The sequence below is a fragment of the Leishmania major genome, chromosome 19 (genome assembly GCF_000002725.2).
Source record: "Leishmania major strain Friedlin complete genome, chromosome 19".
NCBI lineage: Eukaryota > Euglenozoa > Kinetoplastea > Trypanosomatida > Trypanosomatidae > Leishmania > Leishmania major.
In genome coordinates, this window is record NC_007260.2 from 442,574 (window position 1) to 467,676 (window position 25,103).

At 62.9% G+C, this 25,103-nt stretch overlaps 4 protein-coding genes across 4 annotated transcripts; all 4 read left to right on the top strand.

The window, feature by feature from the left end:
• Positions 1 to 876: 876 nt before the first annotated feature.
• LMJF_19_1070 (conserved hypothetical protein) lies at positions 877 to 3,777 on the top strand (the record flags this gene model as incomplete). Its single annotated transcript, XM_001682638.1, has 1 exon — positions 877 to 3,777. One exon carries the CDS (start codon positions 877 to 879, stop codon positions 3,775 to 3,777), a length of 2,901 nt encoding a protein of 966 aa, XP_001682690.1.
• Positions 3,778 to 5,526: 1,749 nt separating this feature from the next.
• Positions 5,527 to 16,830, top strand: LMJF_19_1080 (conserved hypothetical protein; the record flags this gene model as incomplete). Its single annotated transcript, XM_001682639.1, has 1 exon — positions 5,527 to 16,830. One exon carries the CDS (start codon positions 5,527 to 5,529, stop codon positions 16,828 to 16,830), a length of 11,304 nt encoding a protein of 3,767 aa, XP_001682691.1.
• Positions 16,831 to 17,214: 384 nt separating this feature from the next.
• LMJF_19_1090 (hypothetical protein) lies at positions 17,215 to 17,865 on the top strand (the record flags this gene model as incomplete). The annotated part of the gene is made up of 1 exon (XM_001682640.1): positions 17,215 to 17,865. The coding sequence occupies one exon, from the start codon at positions 17,215 to 17,217 to the stop codon at positions 17,863 to 17,865; it is 651 nt and encodes a 216-aa protein (XP_001682692.1).
• A 2,226-nt stretch (positions 17,866 to 20,091) lies between these two features.
• On the top strand, positions 20,092 to 24,048 carry LMJF_19_1100 (conserved hypothetical protein; the record flags this gene model as incomplete). Its single annotated transcript, XM_001682641.1, has 1 exon — positions 20,092 to 24,048. The coding sequence occupies one exon, from the start codon at positions 20,092 to 20,094 to the stop codon at positions 24,046 to 24,048; it is 3,957 nt and encodes a 1,318-aa protein (XP_001682693.1).
• Between the last annotated feature and the right edge of the window lie 1,055 nt (positions 24,049 to 25,103).

Here is a 25,103-nt window from a genome sequence, read left to right on the forward strand (position 1 = left end):
GCCGCTGCCGCCGCCCTTTGCATGTGCACGAAGGCGAAATTCACTGCGTCGAGTGACCTCTTCTTGTTGTTGTTTTGGGGTTTGGGGGCTTTGGTTTTGTTTCCATACAAAGGCAAGTGCGTGCGGTACACAGGGAGCACACACATACACACGCACAGACACACATAAGCACCGCCTTCTTCGTTTTCCTTCCACCGCGGCCGTGGCGGTGCGCGCATGGCCGGCGCACGCGCGGGCAAAGCGGTCTTGCTTCTGCGTACCATTGCTCTCGCTACGATCTCTACCGGGACGGTTCTCTGCAATTCCTTTCTTGTATGCTTGCCACCACCGCGGCCGATCCGACGCCTCTGAAAACAAAGAGAGAAAACGAAGTGGGTGGGAGCGAGAAGGGGGCGGGGGTCAGTGGATAAGCAGACGAAGCGTTGCAGCAAGGAGAACCTCGATAAAGAATCTAGTGTCTGCACAGCAACAAGGCGTCACCGCCTGTGCGTGTGCGTGTGTGTGTGTGTGTGTATGCATGTAGAGGGAGAGGGGCGGAGGGAATACATCACCCACGAGGAGGTGCAGCGCCGCTGTGCACAGACACAACCAAGCAACAAAAAAAACACCTGGGTTAAACACGGTAACGCCTTCACAGTGCAAAGCTCGTACGGTGGCCCCAAGACCTTCATTTTTCTTTTTCTTTGTAGTCTTCGTTCCTGCCCCTCTGGTTGTCGCGTGCGTTGGCGAGTCTGGAGTGACGGCATCACTGAAGCGAAGGAGGGAGCCTCACTGCTGACTTCACAATCTTGACACAAACACATACATACACACACACATACACACAAGAGCGAGCCGCACCTCCTCCCTTCTCTCTCCCTCTCACAAGCGTAGCACATGGCATTCGCGTTATCCTCACAGAAGGCGGATGCCGGTGTCTTGGCTGCCATGACGCACGTGGCTGTTTCGAATCCAACCGCGCACACCACGACGTTGCCGCGGAGCTGCTTGTACGTGTGGGTGGTGGGCAACCCGACCAGTGGAGGCGAACGAGGTGCGGTGCTGCTCGATCGACTTGAGAAGCTGTTTTGCCAGTCTTTCGGTAGAGATACAGTGCACACCGCCAGCAGCAGCAACCTCTTGCACATCCTTTCCTTGCATCAGCCTGTGCCAGGGTCTTCATCGGAAGGGATGGAAAGTGGAGAACACGTGCACAGCCCCGAAGCGCCATCTGCATCAGCGTTGGGGCCGACGGCTGGTTCAGCACCATCATACTCGTCGGCTGTGAGCGCTGTGTGGAATGCCACAGCAGCGGCCATGCCGGCGAACCCACCTGACTGCGCACTGTCCTCCGTGGCATCCTCTGTTGGTGGTGTCGCGCTGCGTACGCTTATCATTCGCACGAACCAATGTGGGCACTTGAAGCCGTTGAGTCACGCGCTCAGTCAACTCATTCTGTGCTCTCGTCTCGACGATCACCAGCGGCCGCCGCAGGGCCCCATGCTGTCTTCCACGCCGCGCAGCGCCATCGCTTCGGCAACTCTAGGGAACGACAACGACAAGCACAAATCGCTGCCGCTAGGCATCGAAAGAACCTCCGCCACTTACCAGTGCGTAAGCAGTAGTCGTCCAGATCAGCCGTCCCCGCATCACGTTATTCTCGTCGTTGGTGGCGATGGGACACTGAGCGAGGTCACGAACGGGCTGTGCGATGGAACGCTAGCTGGGTTCGCACAGCTTGCACTGAGCAGTGGCTGTAGTGCTGACGCTGCCGCAGTCACATCGCACGCACACGTTGAGCGCGAGGCCGCGGTGTTGTCGCACCTTCTTCCCGCTGTTCTGTACATGCCGGCAGGGACTGGATCCGACTTTGCCAAGCTTGAATTATGCTGCCGCACTCCAGAGGACGCTTTGCGAGTCGTGTGCGACGGACTCGCACGGGAGCTCTTCCCCGTCGCGAGCAGCCGCGGCTGCGATGATGTAGAACACGTTGATAGCGAGGGCTGCAGGTCTATGGCTTTGAACTCACCTGCTGCGCGGCAAAGCATATCTGCGCCATCCAGATCGTCCGCGTGTGCTGCGTATGCGGTGGATGTCGGCCGGATCGAGTTTCTGCGCACCGGCACACGACACTTCTTCATCAATGAGTGCTCCGCTGGCATGTCGTGCGACGTCATCCAGCGTGGGGAGCGGTTTAAACACTGTCGATGGATTTCCATGCTAGGCGGTCTAGTGCTGTTCGCCGCGTCATCCTTTGTGTCCCTGGTGCTCATGAAGCCGAAGCCAGTGTATATCTGCAAGCTGCCCCCACGTGTGCCACTGTCCGCCGCGTCGGCGGCCGGGGCGGAAGACGTCGACACGGACGGCGGGGCAACCGAGACCGACGCGAGCCAAGAGCAGGCGAGCAAGGAAAGCATTGGCGGCAACGACAACTATGCAGCTGGGGTGTGCAGTAGCGACATGGACTGCAAGTCCATCTCTACAAGCCCGCTCTCCGATGCGGCGTCAGACTCGCCGTTGGGATGGCCTCACTCCCTTACTTCGCTTGCCCCCTTTACACCCTTGAGCAAGCAGCTGGGCCGGCTGTGTGCGCGACTGCGGCGGAGTGCGCACGTGGAGCCGAGGCCAGACGCACCTGGTCACCGCTCAGATGGTTCCCGGGACGCATCTGCAAACTACCGCACTCGACTTGCAGCGCCAGCGGCTCCAGCCAAGGACTGCGCGGCGGCGTACACGCTGCATGCGCGCACGCCAATGCCGCCTTTACATGCCAAGAAGGTTCGATGTACGCTTCAGACGCCCTCCCATCAAATCCTGCAGCTTCTCGACATCAGCCCCGAGAAACTTGAGATGCACCGTATGCAGCAAGAGCAGCGTGATACCGGGGCGCCGGCGGTCACTTCAAGCACCGACTTCACCACCGCCACCTCGATGAAGGGCATGGGTAGGGTCGCCACCAGCAAAGGCACCGCCGCCGCCACGAGCTCGGGGGAAGACATGGTGCAGCATGAACACGTACGCTGCAAGGGGAATGCGCAGATTGGCAGCGATGACCACATCGGCGAGCACCGCTGTCGCGGAAATAGTGGGGCCCTGTATGTCGACCCCGCGACAGGCAAAGGTGACGACGCGTGGCCACGCGACGTCGGCGATGATGATCTCATATCGCTGGTGTGGGTGGAGCTGCCGTCGTCCATGATCGCCTTCGCGAACGGCCGCTGGTACGGTGGAGGTATGCTCGTCGCACCGCACGCGAATCCAACAGACGGACTGCTCAGCTGCACGAACTGGGTAACGAAGATCCTGCCCTTTCTCTTCCGCGCCTTCTCCCTCTACACGGGAGGGCACGTGCGCTGGCGCAGCACGAGCGTCTTTGACGGCGAACGGTTTCTCATTACGAGCGGGCCCCCTCCAAGTGCCGCCGAGGCTATGACAGCATCTCTGCACAGCTTGGCAGACGCGCCTTTGGACGCAGAGGAGGCGCTGTACATGGAGGCAGACGGCGAAGTGCTGGAGGCAGCGCCGGCCATTGTGGAGCTTGCCGGCAAGCTTATCTTTCTGGTTCCAAGCACAGCTACGGTGTGCCTTGGAAGTGCGGCTCCTGGCACAACTCGTGAGCGTGTCGCCGCGCAGCAGCAGCAGCAGCACGACGACGGCGCGCGTTTGCCGTCGGCCGACACCGGTGTGGTGTTGCACCCTCCCGGTCGACGACTTGGCGGCCTTCGCGACGGGCTCTGCAGTTTGCTGAGGCGGCTGGCGAACTACGCGAAGCAGCGGATCGGCAAAACGCGCTCGTAGATGCGCCCTCAGCAGCAGCGAAAGGGCTAATACGAGCATCTGAAGCACATGCTGCATGAGAGCACGTCTTCTCAGACGCACGCAATGGCTTTGAATGCGTGTTTATATCGCTGTGCACACTGTATGTTGGGGGGGGGAAGGAGGGAGAGAGGAAAGTGGCATGAAGAAGGCGCACGCAGCGCGCGGGCCATAGCTGGAATAGATGGCCTTGCCTCTCTTGCGTCTTTTCCTCCCCCCGCGCTGTCCCTCTTTCTCGCCCCCCTCCCTGCGCGTGCACGTTTACATCACGGATGCTCATTTGTATGACCGTCTTCCTCTGACTTTTTTTTGCGTTTTCTTTTCCCTCAGGCCCCCGCTCGTCCACCACCCCTCCTCCTCCTCCTCCTTGCGGAGACAGAGGCAGAGCTGCTACACGTGTGCGCACGGTGAATGGCATGCGTTGCGCATGCAGACATAAGTCCCGCCAGCGGTGTATGTACGCGCATCGCACGCGCACTGGCGGACGTGAACGCACCGGCCAGCATGAGTGGGCGAAAGAGAGGAAGGAGCCTCCTCCTTTTAGGGTATGCGTGCCACCGGCCACACCCACCTCCTATCGTCTTTACTTTTCTCCTTTCGTATCTCCCCTGCATCTCTTCCTCGAAAGCGTGTAGAGAACGCCAAGAGGAACGAGGACATGCATGCAGAGCACGCAAACCTCACGGGTTGGGAGGGTGGGGGTATGCGCATCCACACACGCACGCGCTCGCGCTATGAGGACGGCAGAGAGAGAGGCGATATCCATAAGGTATGTACCTCGGCTGCCCTCAGGTGTGCACGTACGCCCAGGATTCAGAAAATGCAGCGGCAGCCTCCTTTGCCCTTCGCTCGCGCGGAGATGCACACGTAGCATGTCTCGCTCAACCTATTCACCAGCCATTATCTAAATATGTATGTGTGTCTCTTGCTACTGTGTTGCACAACAGAACATGTGGTACTGCCACCCCTCCTGTTCTCGCTCGCTCACGCTTTTTGAGTATCTGTGATGGCGGCCTCGCTCCGCCCTCTTCCGTCTCTCCCTTGCCCCTCTTACATCCCTTCCTCACCATCTCCCATCCCCCCCCCCTATCATGGCTGTGGTTGGCAGCGCTAGCATGACAGACGGGCTCGTCGCTGCTTCGCGTCAGACACTGTTCAAGGCTCAAAACGTATACGTGCATACACGCACGCACGCGCGCACCACCGGCCGCATCCACGTTGGGCACGGCCATCCGGGCACCTTCATGCCCTTTTCTGTCGTCGTTCCTTACGGTTGTTTGTTTTCTCTAGACCTACTTAGAAGCACACCTACACGCGTGCACATCAACTTCCCCGCACACCATCCTCAGACCTCACCCACCACCCACTCACAGACACGCGCACACATACACCTTTGTACCGGGGCCGCGGTGTCTGTTGTCTGCCGCCATCACACCGCCTCATCCCCCCCCTTCGATCTCTAGCGGTGTACTTTCCTTTGCACTCGACGCATCACCGTCATCGACGCACACGCAGACAGGGAGGCGCATCTGCGTGTGCCTTCTTCGACCCTTTCCTCTCTCACTCTCTCTCTCTCTTGGCGCTGGTTTTGCCTTTCGCTGAGGAGGAGTGCGCACTTGTCTCGGCTCGAGTTCATTGCACGGGAAGCTGCCTCGTGTGCCCCGCATGACCCCCCCCCTTCGTCGTCACTGCGTTGCCCAGCCCTTTAACTAAGCGACCGCCGCAGATAGGATGATCTTTATTGAGCCGGATGTAGACTACTTCCGGCTGCACCTGTGGGACGTGCGCGTGCCAGTACCAGTTCTCGAGCAAGGCCCGGACGCCATCGCGGCTGCAACAGCCTCAGCGCCAACGTCGGTGCGCGCTACGGTGGTGCCTCAGTGCAAGGAGCCAGACAATGGCGGCCACGACGCGCCTCTGCCACACAAAGGCTTGAAGGTGGCGACAGCGACGGAGACGGCAGGTGCCAGACGCTCCGGCTCTGCCGCGCCCTCGGTCTCGTCCTCTACTGATCCCTCAAAGGTGTTGGCAGCCGACGGAGAGCACTTGCACCGGTGCGAGAGCGGCAATGACGACTACCGCGGCCTCCTTGAGGGTGAGGCAGCCTCATGCGCCAAGATAACCCTCGAGGAGCGCGCCGACGTTGTGCATCGAGCACTGTTGAGCGCGCTGCACGCCCGCTTCCCCTACGAGGCCGTTGACACGCTCGAGTACGTCTACATTCTTGTTGTCACGCACCACGTCGCCCCGTCGCTTGCCAGTCAGGCCTTCAACGAGGACGAATTGGGCAGCCTCACCTCCCTCAGCGGCCTCCTGCCAGGGGAACTTCGCGATCGCACTTTTCCATCCCACCTCAACGCCATCCTCGATCCGGCGTCAGCCTTCGCAGCCGCACCGACCTCCGCCAAGCCGGTGTCGCCAGAGACAGCGACTGGAGTGGCAGCCGACTCCGCCGCCGTGCAGGTGCTGCACAACGCTCCCACGACACCTCACTTCTTCGACTCGATCTTTCTGCTCTCCCGTGCCCTGACCCCAGAGCAGCAAGCGATATATTACGAGGTGCAGCGCTGCGGCCGCCGCCTTGTCAGTTGTGAAGCCGTGCACCACGCCAGAGCGGCCGCTGCGAAGGTCCACCAGAGCAGCGGCACCAACCCGCAGATGGAGTCCTTTTCTGTCATCCAGGGCCGCTTCGTCCACTGCGTGCCAGCGGACGGCAGTGGCGGCGGCAGCGCGGAGACGCAAGCCGCGAGCACCGCCACTTCGAACAGCGGCGTTCGCCGCGTGGTAGGTGAAAGCCAAAGTTACAGAGTGCCGTCCTCGGAGCCCGACGGTGATAGGCCTGCACAAGCGGCATCGCCGGCAACAACGTTGTTGCCGGCGGCTCGCTCGCTCTACTTCTCCGTCTACCGTATTCCTCTTAGCCGCTTTCACCCTGCCGAGCAGCAGTACTACGCGGACCAACGTGAGGAGCTGCGGTGGCGTCAGCGGCACCGCTGCCGGTCGAGCTACCGCAAGTTGCAGCAAAAAGGGCAGCCTGTCGAGCAGGCGTCCCGTGCTGCAATGCCGTCGTGCGGTTTGTGGTGTCACCCTCAGGAAGGGAGCGACCGTGTCGATGCTGCTCGCGACGCGTGCAGTTGCAGTAGCGGCAGCGAGAGCGAGGGCGATGAAGAGGATTGGGAAGGAGAGGTAGGTCGTTCAAGAGAGAAGGCTGTTTCTTCGCTATCCAGTGCCAAGTCACGGCGTACCCGCGACGCGGCCGATGCGATCGACAGGCTACTCTGCAGCGAAGGTCACGGTGTTAGCGACGCGGCGGAGCAGACGTCAACGGCGGAGCAGCGCAGCGCCGCTCGCTTCTTTCGAACCTGCCACGAGGTGCTCACAAACTACGCCATCGCGCACTCGCCGTATGCGGCGACGGGCGCAGTGGAAAAAGAAGAAACGGCAGCGAGGACGAAGGCGGCAGCACACGGTGCGCCCTCTCCGTCGTTGCCCGCTGCCACAGCAGCCGTGCCTTCTTCTGCACATCAGCGGCAGCAGCACCCGCGAATGCCGTGGTTTCCACGTCGATTTGCTGGTGTCTCTTACGTTGGTGTCACCCGTCTCCTCTACTCACTTGCCCCGTGCGATTGCTACCACTTGGTGATGAAGGACCACAATCCTTTTTATTACGCCCGCTCGAGTCGCGCTTCGTACGAGTCGCAGACTGTGCCGCTCTGCCTCGTCTCGGACCTCTCCTCTGAGACTGGTGGCGACGGAAGCGGCGCGCTGCAGCTGGCACAACTGAAATCAAAGCCGTTGCCGCGTGCGACGGCTGCACCGGCGACAGCCCCCGCTTCCGCAGCGGACGCGAGGTGCCGTAGATTCGGTGAGCAGAAGGTTCAGGTGGCGCCGCCGCGCGTACGGTCGCCTGAGTCGGGCGTGACAGAGCAGGTGTTGCTACCAGGTTGCACGGCGCCAGGGTCCAGGGCCGACACGCTGGCCGTTGCCGATGGCGCTGGCGGCGCGGCAGCTGGCAGTGGCCGGGAGGGCCTAGTGTGTACTCCGTTTCCGTCTCGTTCGCCCTCTTCAGAGCGTGCCGACCGAACGTCCTCCGAGGCCCGGGTAGCGGCAGCAGCGACAAGGCACACCACGTCGAATCCCCCGCCCTCGTCAGCGTCGCCGCAATCGCGCGGCAGCCTCGTCTCGGCCACGGACGGGTTCCTTCGTGTGTCGGCGTCTCTCATCTGCAACAACATCTCCGGGAACCCACAAGCGAGGCAGCAAAGCCTCGCGGAGAAGGGGGTGCACGTCCCCAGCTTTCTCTTGCCTGATGATGTGCGCACCAGGGGTGGCACTGACGCGGGCCCGAGTTGCCGAAATCCGCATGACGCTGCTTTGGCAGAGGGCGGCGCCGCTGCAGCTGCCGTGAATCTCTTCAAGGCACTTTCGCAGTCGTCGCTCGCGCAGCACAAGCTACGGCACGGCTGCATACGCTCCGTCATCTCTGTCGCCGTGTTGGACAGCTCGCAGCGGATGTCAGACGACAGCCCCGCCGTCTGCCGCAGCGGCGGCGCGAGCTCGGACGGGGCGCGACGGTACGGCACCCTTGAGGCGACGCAGATGCAGCTGAGCCAGCACTACTGCTGTCGCGGCCTCGTCGACCACACGTGGCTCTCCATCCCCGTGCAGTGCACGCCGGCGGAGCAGGATGCGATTCAGTGGATGCCGGTGATGCTCGGTTCCACAGACTGTGTGAGCGACGTCGGGCTGCGGACAGCCGTGCATCTCGGCATTTTCCCGCGTGCGTTGCCGCCGTCGCGCAGTGCGAGTGGCGGTCCTCCCAGTCTCACGGCAGCATGCTCGTCCACGCCATCAGACCAGCTTGACGGAGTTTTGCCGACCCGTGACGATGCACTGTCGTCACTGCAGCTGTTTAAATTCAGGAGGGAGAACCCTACTGCGGCACTGAGGCAGACGGTGAGCAGTGGTGCCGCCGCTGCTGCCGACAACGCCCTCGCCGGCGCCAGGCTTTCGAACAGCAAGAAGGGCATGAGCACAGCAATGCCTCCAGTGGCACCACTTCGAGCGCGCCCCGTCAACCGTGCTGACGACGGTGTCGCTGCTGACATCGATGTCGGAGCGGCTCCGCGGAAGATTCAGGAGAGCGGTCCATCGGCGCAGGGCGGAGCAGAGAACGGCAGAGAAGCAGCCTCTACACCCGCTACTACGATCACCCAGGCGCGGTCGTCCACGTTCAGCGCGGTGGGCCGATTAGAGCAAGCCCGCACGCCGCTGACCTCCTTCAGCGCCCTTCATACAAAAGGCGGTGTGCCACTCGCTTTCGACTCCACTGGCGACCGCCAGTCTCACGCGGTGCCGTGGCGCGGAACCACACCGTGGGGCCGCCTATCCTTTACGGCGACGACGACGGCCGAGAAGGGCGAGATGGGCAGCGAACATGCCCACGTGGCCATCGATGATGAAGAGGAGCAACTGCGTGCCCCGACTCCTCCTGCGACGGCCACATCGGTGCGGGTCGAGCGTGGTGGTATCGCACTTACATTTGACGCCGGGCCAACGCAGCAACGGAAACCGCCGTCCTCCTCTGCGACCGGTGGCGCACCAACAACATGGCGACGGAGCACCCATCCGGCTACTCTGAGCGCTCGCTGCTCTGCGGAGTTCCCGCGCGACTGCAGCAGGTATGTGGACGGTGCGATGAAGGGCAAAGACCACAACGAAGAGTCCGTCGAGGTAGCTTTGGACTTCTCTGATGGCGACGGCGATGATCCTGAGCGCCGCATGTCGCCGTCCTGCGCGCATACACCCGCAAGAACGCCGCGGGCGTTGGCGTGGACACCACTGCGAGGGAACCAGGTGGCACAAGAGTTGGCGGCGGCCGAGGACGCGGACAACGAACGCCGTCGTGGCGGCGGCGGTTCCAAGGTTAGCGAGCAAGTCAGCGGCGCCATCACAGCGGCCCCCAAAAGCTATTCTTTCGGAGCTCGGGGTTCATCGCAGGCGGCAACGAAGGTAACCAACTGGCCCGACAAGTCGCTTCGAAACGCGACGGCAACTAGGACCGGCAGCCGCAGCGGCGGAAGCCTCCACTTTCCATCCGTCTTGCACACGGCAGTCGAGGGCACGGTAATGGAGGACAAGGAGCAGCTCGATGTGAACCGCAGCGTACGCGGACGTGGCGCGGCGTTGATGCCGGCAACGTATGGAGCGGCGGCGGAGCGCCGTGCCGGGGTGTTCGGCACCAGCGGCAGTAAGAACATCAGCAGGAGCAGCGGCCCTCTGCCAGCCAGCCTTCCGGCTCCCCGCTCCAACCCCTTTCTTATGCAGACTCACAAGACGCCAGCCGCCAACAGCAACCAGCCGTACTACATAGATACGGGCACACCACCGCATCCCTCGCCGCTACCACGCTGCTTCGCGGGATACACTCCATTCCAACCTGCCAGCGGACTGCCCCAACACGTACCGCGACACCAGCAGCAGACACCAATCCCGACCAGTCGCCCCACAAGCGTCAGTGCAACGCCAACGCAGCGCTTCTCTGTTCCCTTCACACCGTTTGGTCAAGGTGCGGAGTTGCGCTACCAAACAACTGCACCGACGCTGGAGCAGCAACTGCCGCCGCACACGCACCAGCACGGCGCACGTGCGACCGGCTTCGCCGCCGTCGCCGCACCGTACTCGCGCGTCCCGCCGTCGACTGTGGACCTCTCCGCCTCTGCTGTGTCGCTTAGCAGCAACAGCAGTTCGGGGAGCATGTGCCTGCCACTCCGGCAGCACCCGTCAGCGTCGCCACCGCCGCAAGAGTGCTTCTTCGATGACCCCGTTGCCTCACGTACAACGTGCGAAACGCGGGAACCCCGTGGTGGCACAGCGAGCACCGCTACACCGACGACCACTAGCGACGGCGGCACCGCTCCCCGCGGTGCGCAGAGTGCAGCCAGCCCATCCGCCTACTTTGCCATGGCGTGGAACGCGCGGAAGACGGCGCCGCAACAACACCGCCTCTCAGGCGGCATCGCAGAGCACCCCTCATCCTCCGCTTGGCTCTCTCCTCTGCCACAGCACGCAACACACGAGCAAGCGCGAGCGCCACAGTCACGTCCTCGCATCTCCTTCTACCCTCCGCTCACCGCGGCGCGGAGTGCGCCGTCGTTGTCGGCGCAGCTGTTGAATCCAAGCGCCTACTACACACCCCCAGCGCGGCAAACCATCGGCGCTGGTCGCCTCTCGCTGTTCTCGTCTCCTCTGGCACCACAGCGTGGCAGTGGTGGTGGTGGTGGTGGCCCAGCCGCTCTGGCAGTTGATGCGTGTGGTCTAAGTCGCAGCCTCTTCATCGACGAGTACGACGACGGAGCTGTCACAGCCGGCTCAGCGTCACACCTCCGCGGCGACGCTCGGGCGGCAAGCCGTGTGCGGCCGCGTGGTGTCTCGGCTATGGATGCCGCGTGGTGGCAACCCGTTCGCGAGTTAACCTCCGCGCCGAACCTCCACCACGGAGCTGCAGCGCCGGCAGCGGGTCATTCACGGTCGAGCATGAGCACGCTGCGGTTGCCTGGCGCCGACCAGCCGTACAACCTTCCGCTGGGTTCCACTTCGAACCCTCACAGCCATAGCGGCAGCCTTTGTGGCGATTGCGGTGGATGCCGCAAAGGCTGCGCCACCGCAGCCGGCGATCCCGCCTTGCAGCAACGACGTCGAAACTCCTGCTACCACAGGGAAGCCTCATCGCTAGGCCGTGGAACGGCTACCGCGCCTGTGCGCCCCAGCAGGGCCGCCGTGCCGCCGCTGCCGACATCGCGTCTCGGTGGCCTCCGAATCGACGCGAGGAACGCCGAAAAGCAAAACGTGGACGACGCCTACGTTGAGGAGCTCTCGCTCTCGCCCGTGACGCCGCACCGCACGCAGATGCGGACACCGTTCGCGGTGCGTCGTGCCCGTCGCGCAGCTGCCACCACAGGCCACAGTTTTGGACTGTCGTCCCGTCGTCGCCCTCCTCTAGCTCCGCGCAGTGCCGGTGGCGATGCCGCCCGCGGCTCCTCGTGTAACTGCGCGGAAGCGAATGAACGGAACAAGTCTCGCGCCCACTACGGTGCCGCCACGTCATCGTCCACAGCGGCGTGGCGCGATGGCTTGTCGGTCCGTGAGCGAGTTCAGCTGCGCCGGTGGCAGTTGGACAAGGAGGAGCGACTGGCCAGCTATCGGACGCACCTGCAGGCGAACTACCTTTGCGGGTCGATGCCGAAGCGCTACTGCTTTGAAAGACAGACAGGCGGCGCCGCAGCCGATACGAGGCCAGCTCCCCTGAGCGGTGACGTAGCGCGAGAGAGTGGCGTGACCGGGAGCAGCGAGCAGCCGCAGTCCGCCGCTGGCGGCTACGCAGTGTGGACACCGAGGACGACCGCTGTGCCGCCCATGGGGCATGAAACAGCAGCGGTGTTGCAGGTGGGGAAAAGTGCGCGGGACTTCAGCCTTGGTGTGCACTCCTTCGCGCCCGTGTCGACGGCGACGTCTGCTTCGACCGCATCAGGGGCTGGTGGGCCCGATGTCGATGCAGCGCGGGTCTACCAAGCCGAGGCACATCTTCGTCAGCAGGCAAACACGCAGTCCCAAATAGAAGCTCGGCAGCAGATGAAGGCACTCGCCGATGGTGCTGCTGCCGCACGACTTGTGACAGGGGTCAACGTGAGCTTTACGCTGCGCGACGTGGCCACTGTCTTTCTTCGACTGCCGCGCACCTCCCTGCACGCGTCGCGGACGCCCGGGACGGCGCCGTGGCATGTCAGCGGCGGTGCTGGGCTCGACGTGCTGGACGTTTGCGACGCAGTCTGGCGCACCGAGGGCGTGTCGTGCTTTCTCTCCCGAAAGCCCACGCAGCTGCGGGGTGGGTGGGCGAGCTATCTGGAACGCATCAACCTCTACCAAGCGCCCTTCTTCCTGCGTGATCAGGCGTTTGTGCTCCTTTTACCCGTCCCTCACACGCCAACGCTGAAAGTGTGCGTCGCGATCCACAGCATCAGTGACCTGCTGGCGCTTGTGTGCCAGACACCGGTGGCGCGCATTTTGCCGACAGCTGCGGAGACGTGGATGCGGCAGCGCGAGTACGGATTCGAAGACGCGAACGACAATGCAGAAGAACGACAGGATGGTGCGGCGATGGTTGTCGCGGAGCGGCGGTGGCTCTTTGGGCTTTTCACAACTCGACGGCTCGTCCCTGCCGCTGGCGCACGTGCGTCGCGCAAAGCCGACCGACAACTGCTGTCACCGAAGGACGATAACGTGAAACGCCGAGAAAAGTGTCGTCGGCTGCGTCGCGAGTATCAGGCGGATGGGCTGTGCCTCACGTGGCGCCATCGAGCCCGACTGTGGTACGCGCTGCTGCGGGCAGGATTGAGCTGCCTCGCACTTCCGGCATGCACGTCGCCGCTCTTGATCGACCCCGTAGCGTGCAACGCGAGGTGCGCGCTGCTGTGTGACCGCATCGCCGCCTACGCTGTGGCGCATCACCGGCTTGAAACACTCAAGGCTATACGGCAGTCGTACCTCGAGACGCGCGCCGCGGAACTGTCGAAGGAACGGGTGGGGAGGCTTTGTGAGCGCACACATCACGGGACGGCCCGGGGAATTCAACTTGGTGGGACGGGTGGCAGCAGCAGCCGTGTGGCGGCGAGCCGTTCGCAGTGCACTCCGTCGCCGCTGCTCCCGTCTGCGCCCACGCGACAGCAGCGGCGGGTTTCAGGTGTCGGCGATGATGGGGTCGATAGCACGGTGCACCAAGGCCGCTATCCCGTAACGTGGGGCAGGACTTGTGATTCAACTCTGAGGACGGGCCTTCACGGCCGCTTCAGCAGCACGGACGAGGCTTCCCGAGACCCGCGAATGGCGCACGGCGGAGTCGTCTCCACCCTCGAAACACCGTCGACCACGTGGGGCAGGCCGCTATTCGCCGCTTCGACTTCAGAAGCGCCTCTCCACAGCGGGCACTTCGAGGCCAGCAGGCAGAGGTTTGACGATCGCGGTGACAAGCGGCAGCAGCGGGCAGGTACGCCGATACCGCCTCGGCTCTCCGCCATCGGGGGCATCTCACGCACTCATCCCTCTCTGCGACAGCGTGACTCTTCGCGCGATAGGTGGGCAACGCCTCCACCGCCGCGCACGACGCGCTCGATGCAGCTGCGACTCGCCGCTAACCAACGTGTGGCCGCCGGTGATGCGCCGGTATCTTCCCTGCGCCATGCCACACACGCATCGGTGCTGGGAGAAGGTCGCCTGACCTTTAGCGATGGTGAGCAATGTAGCGACGCGTTCGGTCTGCACTCGCGCCGTAGCTTCACGCCCCCTCCTCGCCCGCCTCCTAGTCGACCACCCCCACCACAGCAGCAGCAACTGCAGCCTCGATGGGACGGTGGCTTCGGCGCTGGCGCCACGTCGACGTGGACCGCCAACGGTCGCGATGGGGCGGTCGGTGTTCCATGGCAACAGGCACACACCTGCGGCGACACCGTGGCGACCAGCTGCAGACGCGAAAGCACCCTTGCTAGGCCGGTGGCGGGAGCACCTGGAGTTGCCTTTGTCAACGTTCTCTACGACGCTGAGGCGGGCAGCCACCCGTACGCTAGCGACGGCGCGCGTGGAACGATGCATGCCGCTCGCAGCGCAACGGTAGTGGCGGCTGACAAGAGCCACGCGTCAAGTGCTGCGTCGCACGGGTTGTTTGCACCCGCTGCGTCCACTGTGGCGCCCTACGCTAGCGGTACGTCTATCGTGCCGTCATCGGACGCGCAGGCCACGGCTGCGGCAGAAAACGGCGCGCAGCGTGTCATTCTCTCCTCGACCGCCGCCTCCAGCCTTGCACGCAGCGCGGCCGCGGCATCCACTGACTTGGACCTTATCCTGCGTGTAGATCGCGATGACGCCTCAGCGAGTGTGCTGGCCGGTCTCACCGAGCACCGCGCCGTGACCATTGCGCCGCCGCTGGTAACCGTGCTGTCCATTGTGCCCCTCGCAGCGCAGCCCGTGCGCGGCGCAGGTGCGGGCGTGGTCGAGGACGGTGATAGCCCAACGGTCAAACCTGCTGACACCGGTGCAGCATCGCCACTGTACCCTGGCTTCATCCCAACCCCGCTGGAGGTGCAGCAACGCCTGGCTCAGCCGTTCAACCTCTCCATCGCGCAGGTGCAGCAGCTGCTCCGGTGGCAGTGGGAGCATCATCAGCATTGCTACACGCTGATGCCGGTGCCCCTCTTCACTGGCGCGGCAGCCGGTCCCACGGAGGTGGACTTCTCGCTCAGGTTCTGGTCGTCCCCGCAGAGCGCAGACTCGGTGAGTCGTGGCGGGCTGGATGAGCGGGCATCGGCTGCGTCGCCGTCCTACGCCGTCTCGCCGCTGGCGCGGGAGCTACTTCTACACCTTCTGCGGTGGTCGTGGCTGCTGCCAACCGACTACGAGGCGAGCCGGCGCAGCCGACGTCATCGACTGGCCGCCACCACCACCAGCAGCCTTGCTTCTCTTTTTCGCTGCCTCATTTCGCCGTCGCCGCTCCGTTGTCCCCGATGGCGCACGCTGGCGCTCATCGTGCTCCTCGTCACCGCGGCAGAGCACTCGGCGTGGTGCCTTCAGGCTCTGCTCTTCGGTGGCGTTGGCTACTGCGCTATGAACGGCGTGACAGTTGGCTTGCTGACGCAGCTGCCTTCACACCGCGGTGCGAGTCGCCGCCGCGACTGCGACGGCTGTCTTCCATGGCATTGGTGGTGGGGCAGGTGGAGCACCGGCGCGGCGGATGTGTGCTCCCGAGGGGGGCGCTGCTCTGCCTCTCGCCTCGTGCGTCGCCCTTTGTCTGCGCTGCAAGACGACGTCCCACCCATCGACGACCGTGTGAGCCTTCTCTACTCCGTCGGTGAGTCCACGACGCATGACATGCTCGAGCGCCGGCGGGTCCATTTTGCAGCGCAGGTGGTGCTCGTGCGCGTGCTGCGCCTGCAGAGCGCGGCTGCTTCGCTCCTAAGTCGGCTACAGCTCTTCCTCTACGGCTACTCGACGGCGCTGTCGCTGTGGGTGGCACTGCTGCTCCTTGCGTACGCCCTCCTGTACGTGGTGTACCGGGAAGCAGTGCTCGCGGTACATCAAAGCAGAGGTGGTGCGGCGTGGTCAGCAGCGTGCAACGGTTTCGCGAGCGCCGAGACGGTTTCGGCGTTTTGGCAAGTCGCACGGCGGATTCTGCACGCTATGTGGTGGAACACCAACGCCGCATCAACGACAGCATGCCACCCTTCTCAATCGGCGGCATCTGCGCTCACGGGGGCTGCCTGTCGCGAGGTGCTCGCGCGTGCTCGGTATATTCTCCTTCAAAGACAGCGGACTGTCGTGGATGGCGTCGGCGAGGCCGCAACTGCGGGAGTTGCGAGCGGAGTGGAGGCACAACTCCTCAGTGGCAGTGATCCGGCAGTAAAGGCAACGGAGAGAACCGGCGGCAGCGCGGGGGCAGGAGCGGCGCATGGCCACTATCGCAGCCCCTCCCATTTTTACCAGAACGGCAAGTACTTTGCGTACGACGCGCAGCTGCCGGCGTGGGCAAAGTCGGAGGCCGCCGCCGCCGCCACCCCGTCCAGCATCGGTGCCACACCAGGAGCGCACTACGAGCGTGTGTCTGCACAACCACAGCGACAAGAACCATCGCCGTCGGCGAGCGTCGTGCAGTCGCTGAGCGCGTGGTTCAGCCACATCGTCCAAGACGGCGGCAGGGATGGTAATGATGGTAGTGGCAAACATCAGCCGTCCGCGCTTTGCAACCACTCTGCCGACCCGATGGGCTCGAACTCAACATACGTCACGGCCAACAGCAGCGCCGCGTATAAGTGCCCCAACAAGGCGGCAGGCTCCTCAGTAGGCGATCCCAGCGTGCTCTGGTTCCTCGTTGTTGCCTACGTCGTCACGGTCTGTCTGCCGTGGTCGCCGTACCGGTGGCTGTGGCGGCGGGTGTGGAGTGTGCTGATGCATGACGACGCCCTGGCCAGGCGACCTCTCCTCACTGTGTGAAGGGTCGGTGTTGTCACCGCACATGTGGCCTTTCTCTTGTATGGGTGTCTCTCGATCTGTGCGCGTTGTCCATCTCGCTCTACCCTCAAGGACGACAGCGCTGTTGCGGTAGACGTGGGGATCTCCTCGCTTGCGCACGATGGCCGCTTGGTACTCTCACGGCTCTCGGTGCTCTCGTCTAACATGACCCCAGAAATGAGTCGAAAACCGGAGAGTGAGGAGGCAGTGAGTCGTTGTTGGCCCTAAGCCCTTTCTTTCGGGCTCGCCTTGTAAGATCAAGTAGACCATGCAGGTGTGTGTGTGTGTGTGTGTGTGTGTGTGTGTGTGTGTGCGTGTGCGTGTGCGCAGGCGCGCACAACACACCCTCAGTGGGCAAGAGGGCCGATGAGGATGAGGAGAAGCACCCAGCATATAGCACCACGCTGGTTGGCAGATGCGTGTGCCTGCACTCTCGCTCGTTGTGTGGGTGACATTGACCGTGTGCGTGTGTATGAGCTTGCCATTGCCATCATGGGAGTCTTCGCTGCGCGCTTGAGTCCGTGCATGGGTGGCCTTTGCGCTGCGCTGCTGAGCGTTGTTGCGCACGTCCACCATCTCTCCCTCCCCGCCCCGTGCGCGCGCTCTCGCCATCTCCGCCACATCGAATGGCCGCCTGCGCACTTTCTCTTCCTTTCCCGCTGCCGTCCTCCTCCTCTTATCTCCCTCCTCGTGCGCATATATCGGCAACAGATGGTCATGCGTCAACGAATGGACGCTCACGACAGCGGCGGCGGCGGCGTCTTCGACACCTACGAGAAGCTCCGTCAAGCCAATTCCGATAAGCTGCAGACCCTTCTCAGCCGCACCGCCCGCGGCCGTGGTGCGGCGGGCGGTGCGGCGCGGCATGTAAAGAAGTCTGCCTCCTTGACAGGGGACTATCTCGACTTTGAGAATGACGAGTTCGCTGACAAGTGGATAAACATCGGCATGGGGCTAATGGTGGCGCTGGCGTTGTTCCTCTTTTATGTGCTATGGTTCACGGACTGGGTACAGTGAAGTGGCTCTGTATGTCTGGAGGGTGTGAAGGCTTTTCAGGCTTCCGTGCCCGCTCGCATCCACGCGAATGACGTGTAGCGAGAGGTCGCGCGTCGGTGCGTCTTGAGGCGAAAACGTAGAAACACTCGGGGCAACATCCTCAGCCACGCGAAAGCAAAGTCCTTTCACTCTGCTCCCTCTCGGCTTCCCCACAGGGATCGGCCCGAGGCCCTTCTCGCTCCATCATGGTGGTCGACCGGCTGAGTGCGCAGCGCATCAAGACGCCCGGACTACGCCGCGCCTTCTTCGCTGATGACCTCGCACTCCTCACATCCTCCACAGCGAAAGATGGCACGCGAACCACACTACGATCCGCCCGCTCGAGAGCGGAGCACTGGACACGGGAGCAGCTCGTGGAGCTAAGTGCCCCCAGAACGAGGGGGGTGCGCACTCTTCGGCGCGCGGCACCGCAGCCAAACTGCACACCTCTCCGCCCTCACGCGAGGAGGCCACCTCGCGCATTTGGCGCAGCAGGTGCGCAGGCCGGATCACGGTGCCTCCACCATGCCTCGGCAGCTCTCATACGGGTATGCAGGCAGGCATCCGGTCAGAAGCCGCCGCGATGCTTTACTGCCGCCATGCACTCGCAGGTACCGCGCGGCAACAGGCTGCGGCCGCCTTGCTTGCAGCTGTCGCACGGAGTGTGAGGGAGTGGTGCTGCGGCTCGACCTGCTGCGGGCGCAGCTCCAGCACCGAAGACACCGGAAAGCAAGCGTGGCTGCGGCTGCGCACTCGCTCTCCCTCCTCACGGCGCTCCGCACCGGCCCGACAGCGGTGGAGGATGGCACATCGCGACGCATTGGGGGGGCGGGGCACAGGTGCCGGTGCTGCTGGCCCGTCGCGTTCGCCCCTCACTTCAGCCCGTCTCTGGCCCTTGGGAGCTGGTGTACAACGACGAGGCGGGCACGCTTGCAAAGTCAGCCGTGCCGGGGGCGCCGACGCCGACTGCATGGATTGCGGACCCGGCCACCGGTCTCACACGCCAGGCCGACAGCCCTCGCTACGGCACTACAACGGTGCGACACGCGCTCCTTGCCGGCATCTGTCCCACACCGAAGCGCAGATAGGCGGTGCAGCAGGCGGCACCGCCACCCCTCCGCCGCCTGTGTTCGCTGTGAGGGCGGCATACCGGGGGTTGTGCCCGGTATGCCACGCGAGATGCGCGGGTTGCTCGAAGCCCGAAGCACAGCGCATTTCACGCTGTGGCCTTGCACGCAGTGATGCGGTTGCGCATACATCTGCCGCGTGCTGCATGCGCTTCCCCCTGTCGCGTGTCGATGGCTGCCCCCCTCTGTGTGCCCCTTCGCAACGACAGGCCGTGAGCTCGCTGTGCGCAGACACACGCTTACGCGCGGGTCCCCTCCGCTCGACACACCCGCTCCTGCCAGAGGCGTGCGGGTCCAGGAGAAGGTGGAACGCACCCGCCGTCACAGACGCATGCCACTGCCGTCACCCTCGAGGGCAGGACCCTGGACGCGGCATGCTTTGCATCGAGGCATACTGTCCATCTGGGTCGCCCGTCTGGCGCCGATCGCGCAGCACACATCCAAGGGGAGGTGCGAAGAAAGGACAAGAAGAGCCGGTTGGTCGCATGGCCCCGATGCGACGGCAGGACGGCATGTCCCAGACGACGAGGATGCAGCTGTATCCCTGCGAAGGCGGGTGAGCTGTGGTTTTGTGTGTGTGTGTGTGTGTGTGTGTGTGTGTGTGTGTGCGAGTGCACTCGTGGACTTGGCTGTGGTAGACTTTCCGGACACGCTTGAAAAAAAAAGGAAACAAAGCCACCTGTGGAGGAATGCGTCCTTAGCGGCTCTTCTAGCTTCCATCAACCCTGCTCTCTTCTCCATTTGGCGCGGCGGTGTCGCTCGCTCTCCTAACCCCCCCTCCCTCCCTCCCCAACTGCCTCTCCCCTCCTGTGCCTGCCCGCCTGCCCGCACCCTCCTCACCTTACCGACATTCGCACTCCAACATCTACCCACTCGTTGACGGATAGGCACGCGCCACTCCTGTGCGCGACGCTGATGTTTGCGCATCCCTCTCCGCCTCTCCGTCTTTCTCTCTCTCTCGCTTGCCTCGTTTCTACTTTTTCCCCCCTCAGCTCTTTGCGACAGGGCCTACTGGCAAACGGTGTACCCACGCGCACACTGCTCATCACACTTTCTAGGAAATTCCGCATCACGGGCCAAGATGAACGACTACGATGAACTCTACGAAGACGACTTCGAGGATGACGAGCTTGGCTCTGTCGCCGCCAAGTCGGCCTCGTGCCACGCTGCGTCCATGTCAACGCCGCATCGCCCTGTTCCTGCCACCTACGGAACGGCCTCAAAGAGCGGAGTGATAACCTCCACAGCCACGGGCCATACCGGTGCCGCAGCCAAGTCTGGGATGGAGAGTGCTCCACGACGGCCCATGTGTTCCTTGGGTTCTAGCTTCTCCAGTTACCAATCATCTTCGGATGACCCGCTGCTGCGGTCAGCACACGAACACTGCTGCTCCTCGTCCACGTCGTCGTCCCGACATCACACGGACCCTCAGCACCCTACCAAGGACAGCGGCGGCCCTCCATCTGCCGCAGAATCCGTCAAAGGCCATCGAGCCTTGCCCGACACCGATGACGCCAACGCTGTAGTGATCGCGTCTGATTTCGTGCGCACACCCATGTCGCCAAGAAACCTCAGCGCTGTCACCCCCGCCTCTGGGTGCCCCTCCGTTGCACAAACGCCTGGGCAGCGTGAGATCGCCTCAAGTGGCACCCCAAAGGCGTACGCCAAGCTCGACAATGATGATGGGGTGCAGGTGATCGCCAGCATGGGTCGGAAGCAGCTGCGACCAATGTCTCCTTCCGAGGCGTCAGCGACCGAAACCGCAGCGTCCTCTTGCACCTCCTTTCACTCAACGTCACACGCTTCCTTGTCGCCGGGCCGCGCTGGATCCTCGCGCCACGGTATGCCGAGAGCCGGGAGCGGTAGCGTTTCAGAAACGGGGGCAAAGCACCTCCAACGCGTCAAGTTCGCGGGAAACGCCTCACGAAGCTCGTCGGTCGCATCCTGCAGTAGCGACGATGATAGCGGTAGCGGCTGTGGGCGGCTTCACGGCACCTCTCCGACCCCCTTCACCTCCGCCGCAGCGCCCCCGGCGGCCGCAGTGGCGCCTGGCATTGGGGCACCGGTCACGCGTAATGTCTCCGCCGAGCGTCGCCACTCCGGAAGCAGCTCGATCACAACATATAGTGTAAAAAAGTTGCTACACCAGTCGAACTACACCTCGGTGGATGTGCTGGAAGCGGACGACGACCGCGGCCATCGCCTCACCCCGGCCGAGATCGACGCTGCAGCGGCCCCAGTCGACGATGAAGAGGGGGAGGAGGACCACGAGGACGCCAGTGCCAGCAACACCATGTTACCCGTGGCAGCACTGACAGCACAGCGGCAACGTTTGGCCTCCTCACCGTCGGGTGTCCACTCGGGCTCCTTCACGAGCCTCACCCCATCCACCCCCGCGGAACCGTCGCTCACAAGCCACGAACCCCCCTCTGCCCACATCACTACGACAGCGCCATCATCCTCAATGGCACCGACGACACGCTCCTCATCGAATCGTGCGCCGCCGCAGAATGGGCCTGACAGCGTTAGTGCTCACAGCAGCAGCCGTCCACACAACTCGACCTCTGCTGTGGCGCTGCAAACCTCAAGCAACGACGCCTCCCGATCTAGATCCGCTTTATGCGAAGCCTCACCAAAGACGCAAGCGACAAGCGGTGCTGTATTGCGCGGCGCCATTCAGCGGCGTCAGGTCACCACTGTTTGCAACGATGCGATGGATGCACGGCTCTTGGATGGTGTCTGCGACTCACAGGGACCACGTGACGACAGGGGTGACGTCGACACCGACGAGGATGGTGTGGAGAAGAAGCCGCAGAGAGATGCAAGGTCGAAACAACTGTCGTCGCCGCCGCCGCCGCTCCCGCCGTCGAGGACCTTCCAGCTTTCGACCACGACGTCCGAAGATGCCTCCCTTTATGAAGTGGGCACCGCAAAGACCAAAGGACACACGAAAGTGTCGACCACGGCTGCCAAGGACGGCAACGCGCCTGAGTCGGGTGAACGTGCGGCGCTGCTGGCGCGCGTGGCGCAGCTCCGCGAGGAAATAGCCACGTGGGACAATCGCATTGCACGGCAGCGCGCCTTAATTAAAGCAGAGGCGGGGAGGTCGGACGGTGCGGCAGCTTCCTCGTCGAAGTGTCGCTCCGCCGACGGTACAGGCGTGGCACGGAGACGCAGGGGCTCGAACGGCGGCAAGCAGCGCTCTGAGTCGGTGGAGCAAGCGCTACACACGCAGGCCGACGCCAAGGGCGACGGTCGTCCCGTCAACGTACGACTCACGAAGCTGAGGCGTGAAAACGAGCAGCTCGAGGCCCAGTACGCGCGCCAAGGCGCCGGGGAGGCGGAGATGAGCGTGCAGGCGCTCGTGGTGCGGGCAGACACCCAGCTGCAAAAAGCTCGGCTGCGACTCAAGGAAATCACGGCCGTGCGCCGCGCTCTCGAAAACCGCGACAAGCGTGCCGCGCACACCATCAAAGAGGTGCACCGTCGTATGCCGACGGCCGATGAGCTGGAGGAGCGGCAGCACAACGAGGGTATTTACTCACGCAAGGGTCTGCTGCGCACGGTGAAAGAGCTCAAGGAGAACGTGGAACGCACACGCGCGGCGACCAAGATGATGAAAGCCAGGTGCGCTGAGCTCGAAGCGCACGTGCGGCGCAAGCACCTGTCGTCCATCCCGCTGAAGGAGTACGAGGCACTCTGCGCCACTCGTGACGCCAACGTGAAAGCGATTGAGAAGCACAAAACTGCCATCTTCGTCTACACAATCGCCTTCGCGCATGAACTGCGCAACGGCTCGAAATCCACGTGTGGTGGCGATGCTGGTGTTTGTGCTACGCAGTCAAGTCGCAGCTCCTGCACGACGTCGCCATTCAAGCCCGCCATCTCGCCAGTGCGGGCGGGGGCGACAGCGAAAGAGCAGCAGCAAGTGATCGCCGAGTACGAGGCGAACAAGGCTGACCGTCTGCTTCAGCAGAAGAGGATACTGCTGGGCCGCAAGCAGGAGCTGCAGGCGAGCATCGACACGCTGTTGCAGCGTGTGGAGGAGTACAACGAGCAGATCAAGGTGAATCACGCGCAGGCGGGGCTCGGCTACCTCGATGCCAATTCTGCTGCTGTTGCCAAGGCTCGCGCGCCCCTGTACGCCGTCGGTGGCAGTAGCCCAACACGCTCGACGCCGGCGACGACTTCAGCGGTGTCTGCGCGAGATTGCGGCGTCCTGGTAGCGGGAAGCGGTGCTGTGGTGGCGCGCAGGGGGTCGCTGCGAGATGTACTGCGCTCTCCCGTGACGCGTCGTGTAGAGGCAATGGAGGCGGCGGCGGATGCGAAAGGCGGCGGCGGCGCGGCCATCAAGCACCTCCGCGGTGGCGCCGCCGCTGCGCGCAGGAGAACCCCGGAAAATGCGAATGGCCATGCAAAACATTCGAACCTCGGCCTCAAAGCGCTACCAGCGCTGGTGCAGACGGGCAAGCGCACCGCACGCGCCGAGGACCGGGCATCCTTGCCTGCCCTGACAGCAGTGTTAGGCTCGCCAGTGAAGGCGGCGGCGGCCCAGATGGGCAGCAGCATTGCCGCTGGTGGCGAGATGCCGACCTCATCACGTAATGCCATCGAAGAGGAATTGGGTGACCGCGACAGCATCGAGGCCGTGCTGCGCAGGATCGACGCGGACAACACACGACTCGGTTATGATATGTTTGAGTTGGAGGGCAGAGAGAGAGCGGCGCCGCCGGCGTTCCCGGAGAATACCCATGACGCCGACCCGGTGAAGGTGGCGGACAACGTCCCCGGTGATGGTGACACATTTGAGGTGGAGTTGGTGCCTCACAACGTCAATGAAGGTGACAACGGTGGCCAGGCCGGTGGAGCCGGTCACCACGATCATGCCACCAGCGCGGCGGAGCGCCTGCGTGGTGTTTATGACAGGGCAATGCCGAGCGAGCCGCCAACGGAAGAAGAGGAGGTGGAAGAGGAACTCAGTGCCGGCAACAGTGACGAGTCTGGGAGGTCGACGCCTGAGTGGCTGCGGGACGATTAGCGGGTGAGCCGCAGCATTGTTCTCCCCATCCCTACCTTCCTCCCCACTGCCGTCACAGCGTCCCCTCTCTCGCTCGACTTCTCTATTCTGCCATCCATACTGACACCACCAAGCCAGCACGCTCCATCAATGCCTCCAGCTGCTCCCCCCCCCTCACCCACCCACCCATGGTGCCTTCCTGCTCCTACTGCAACGCGTCGTGGCTGATGCGAGCACCGCTTTCGGTGCATAATTTGTTGGTTGCTGTTGTTTTCAGTAGGCGCGCGCTGCGTGCGCGTACGCGTAGAGTGCGGACGGGCGGTGGTCCAAGCTTACTGAGCGAGAGAGAGAGACACACACGCGGTGCTGGTGTGTGCCTGTATAATTAGATGCTCTATACAGAGATTGCAGAATGCACCGAAACAAATTGTGAGAAAGGGAGGGAGAGAGGTGGAAGGGCAAGAGCCGCCGACGGAGGGAAGACGGGCAGAAAAGGTGTGAGCCTCACCTCATCACTCAGTCTACGCCTGTCCTTCCTCACATATGTGTATACGTCTGCGCGCACCGGCTTCTGTATCGCCGGTGGGGCCTCGCTCTTTCTGCTCCTCTTGCTTGCCGTTTTTCTCCAGAGCTTGAGCCGTCGTCCACACACACACACACACACACACACACACACACACGTACAGAGACACATGGGCAGTGTATGTATGTATGTATGTGTGTGTGTGTGTGTATGTGTGTGCTCCACTTCTCGTGCAGTCGTCGCTGTTGGGTGTGTTCGGTGCATGTACGGCCGGCGTGTAGATAAAGCGTTGCATCTTCTCTTTCGGACGGTCTGTCCTTGTGTTGCGTGTATGTGTATGTATCGAAATATGTACATACGCACACATATCTACACATTTATGTATTAAATATATATATATATGTATATATATATTTATTTATGTGTGTATATATATACAGATGTACATGAACATGTTTGCGGGTGAGGGGGCATGGCGTAACCGCGTATCCTCGTATACGTGTGTATGTGCGTGTATGGGTGTGTGTGAGTGTGTATATATATATACATATAC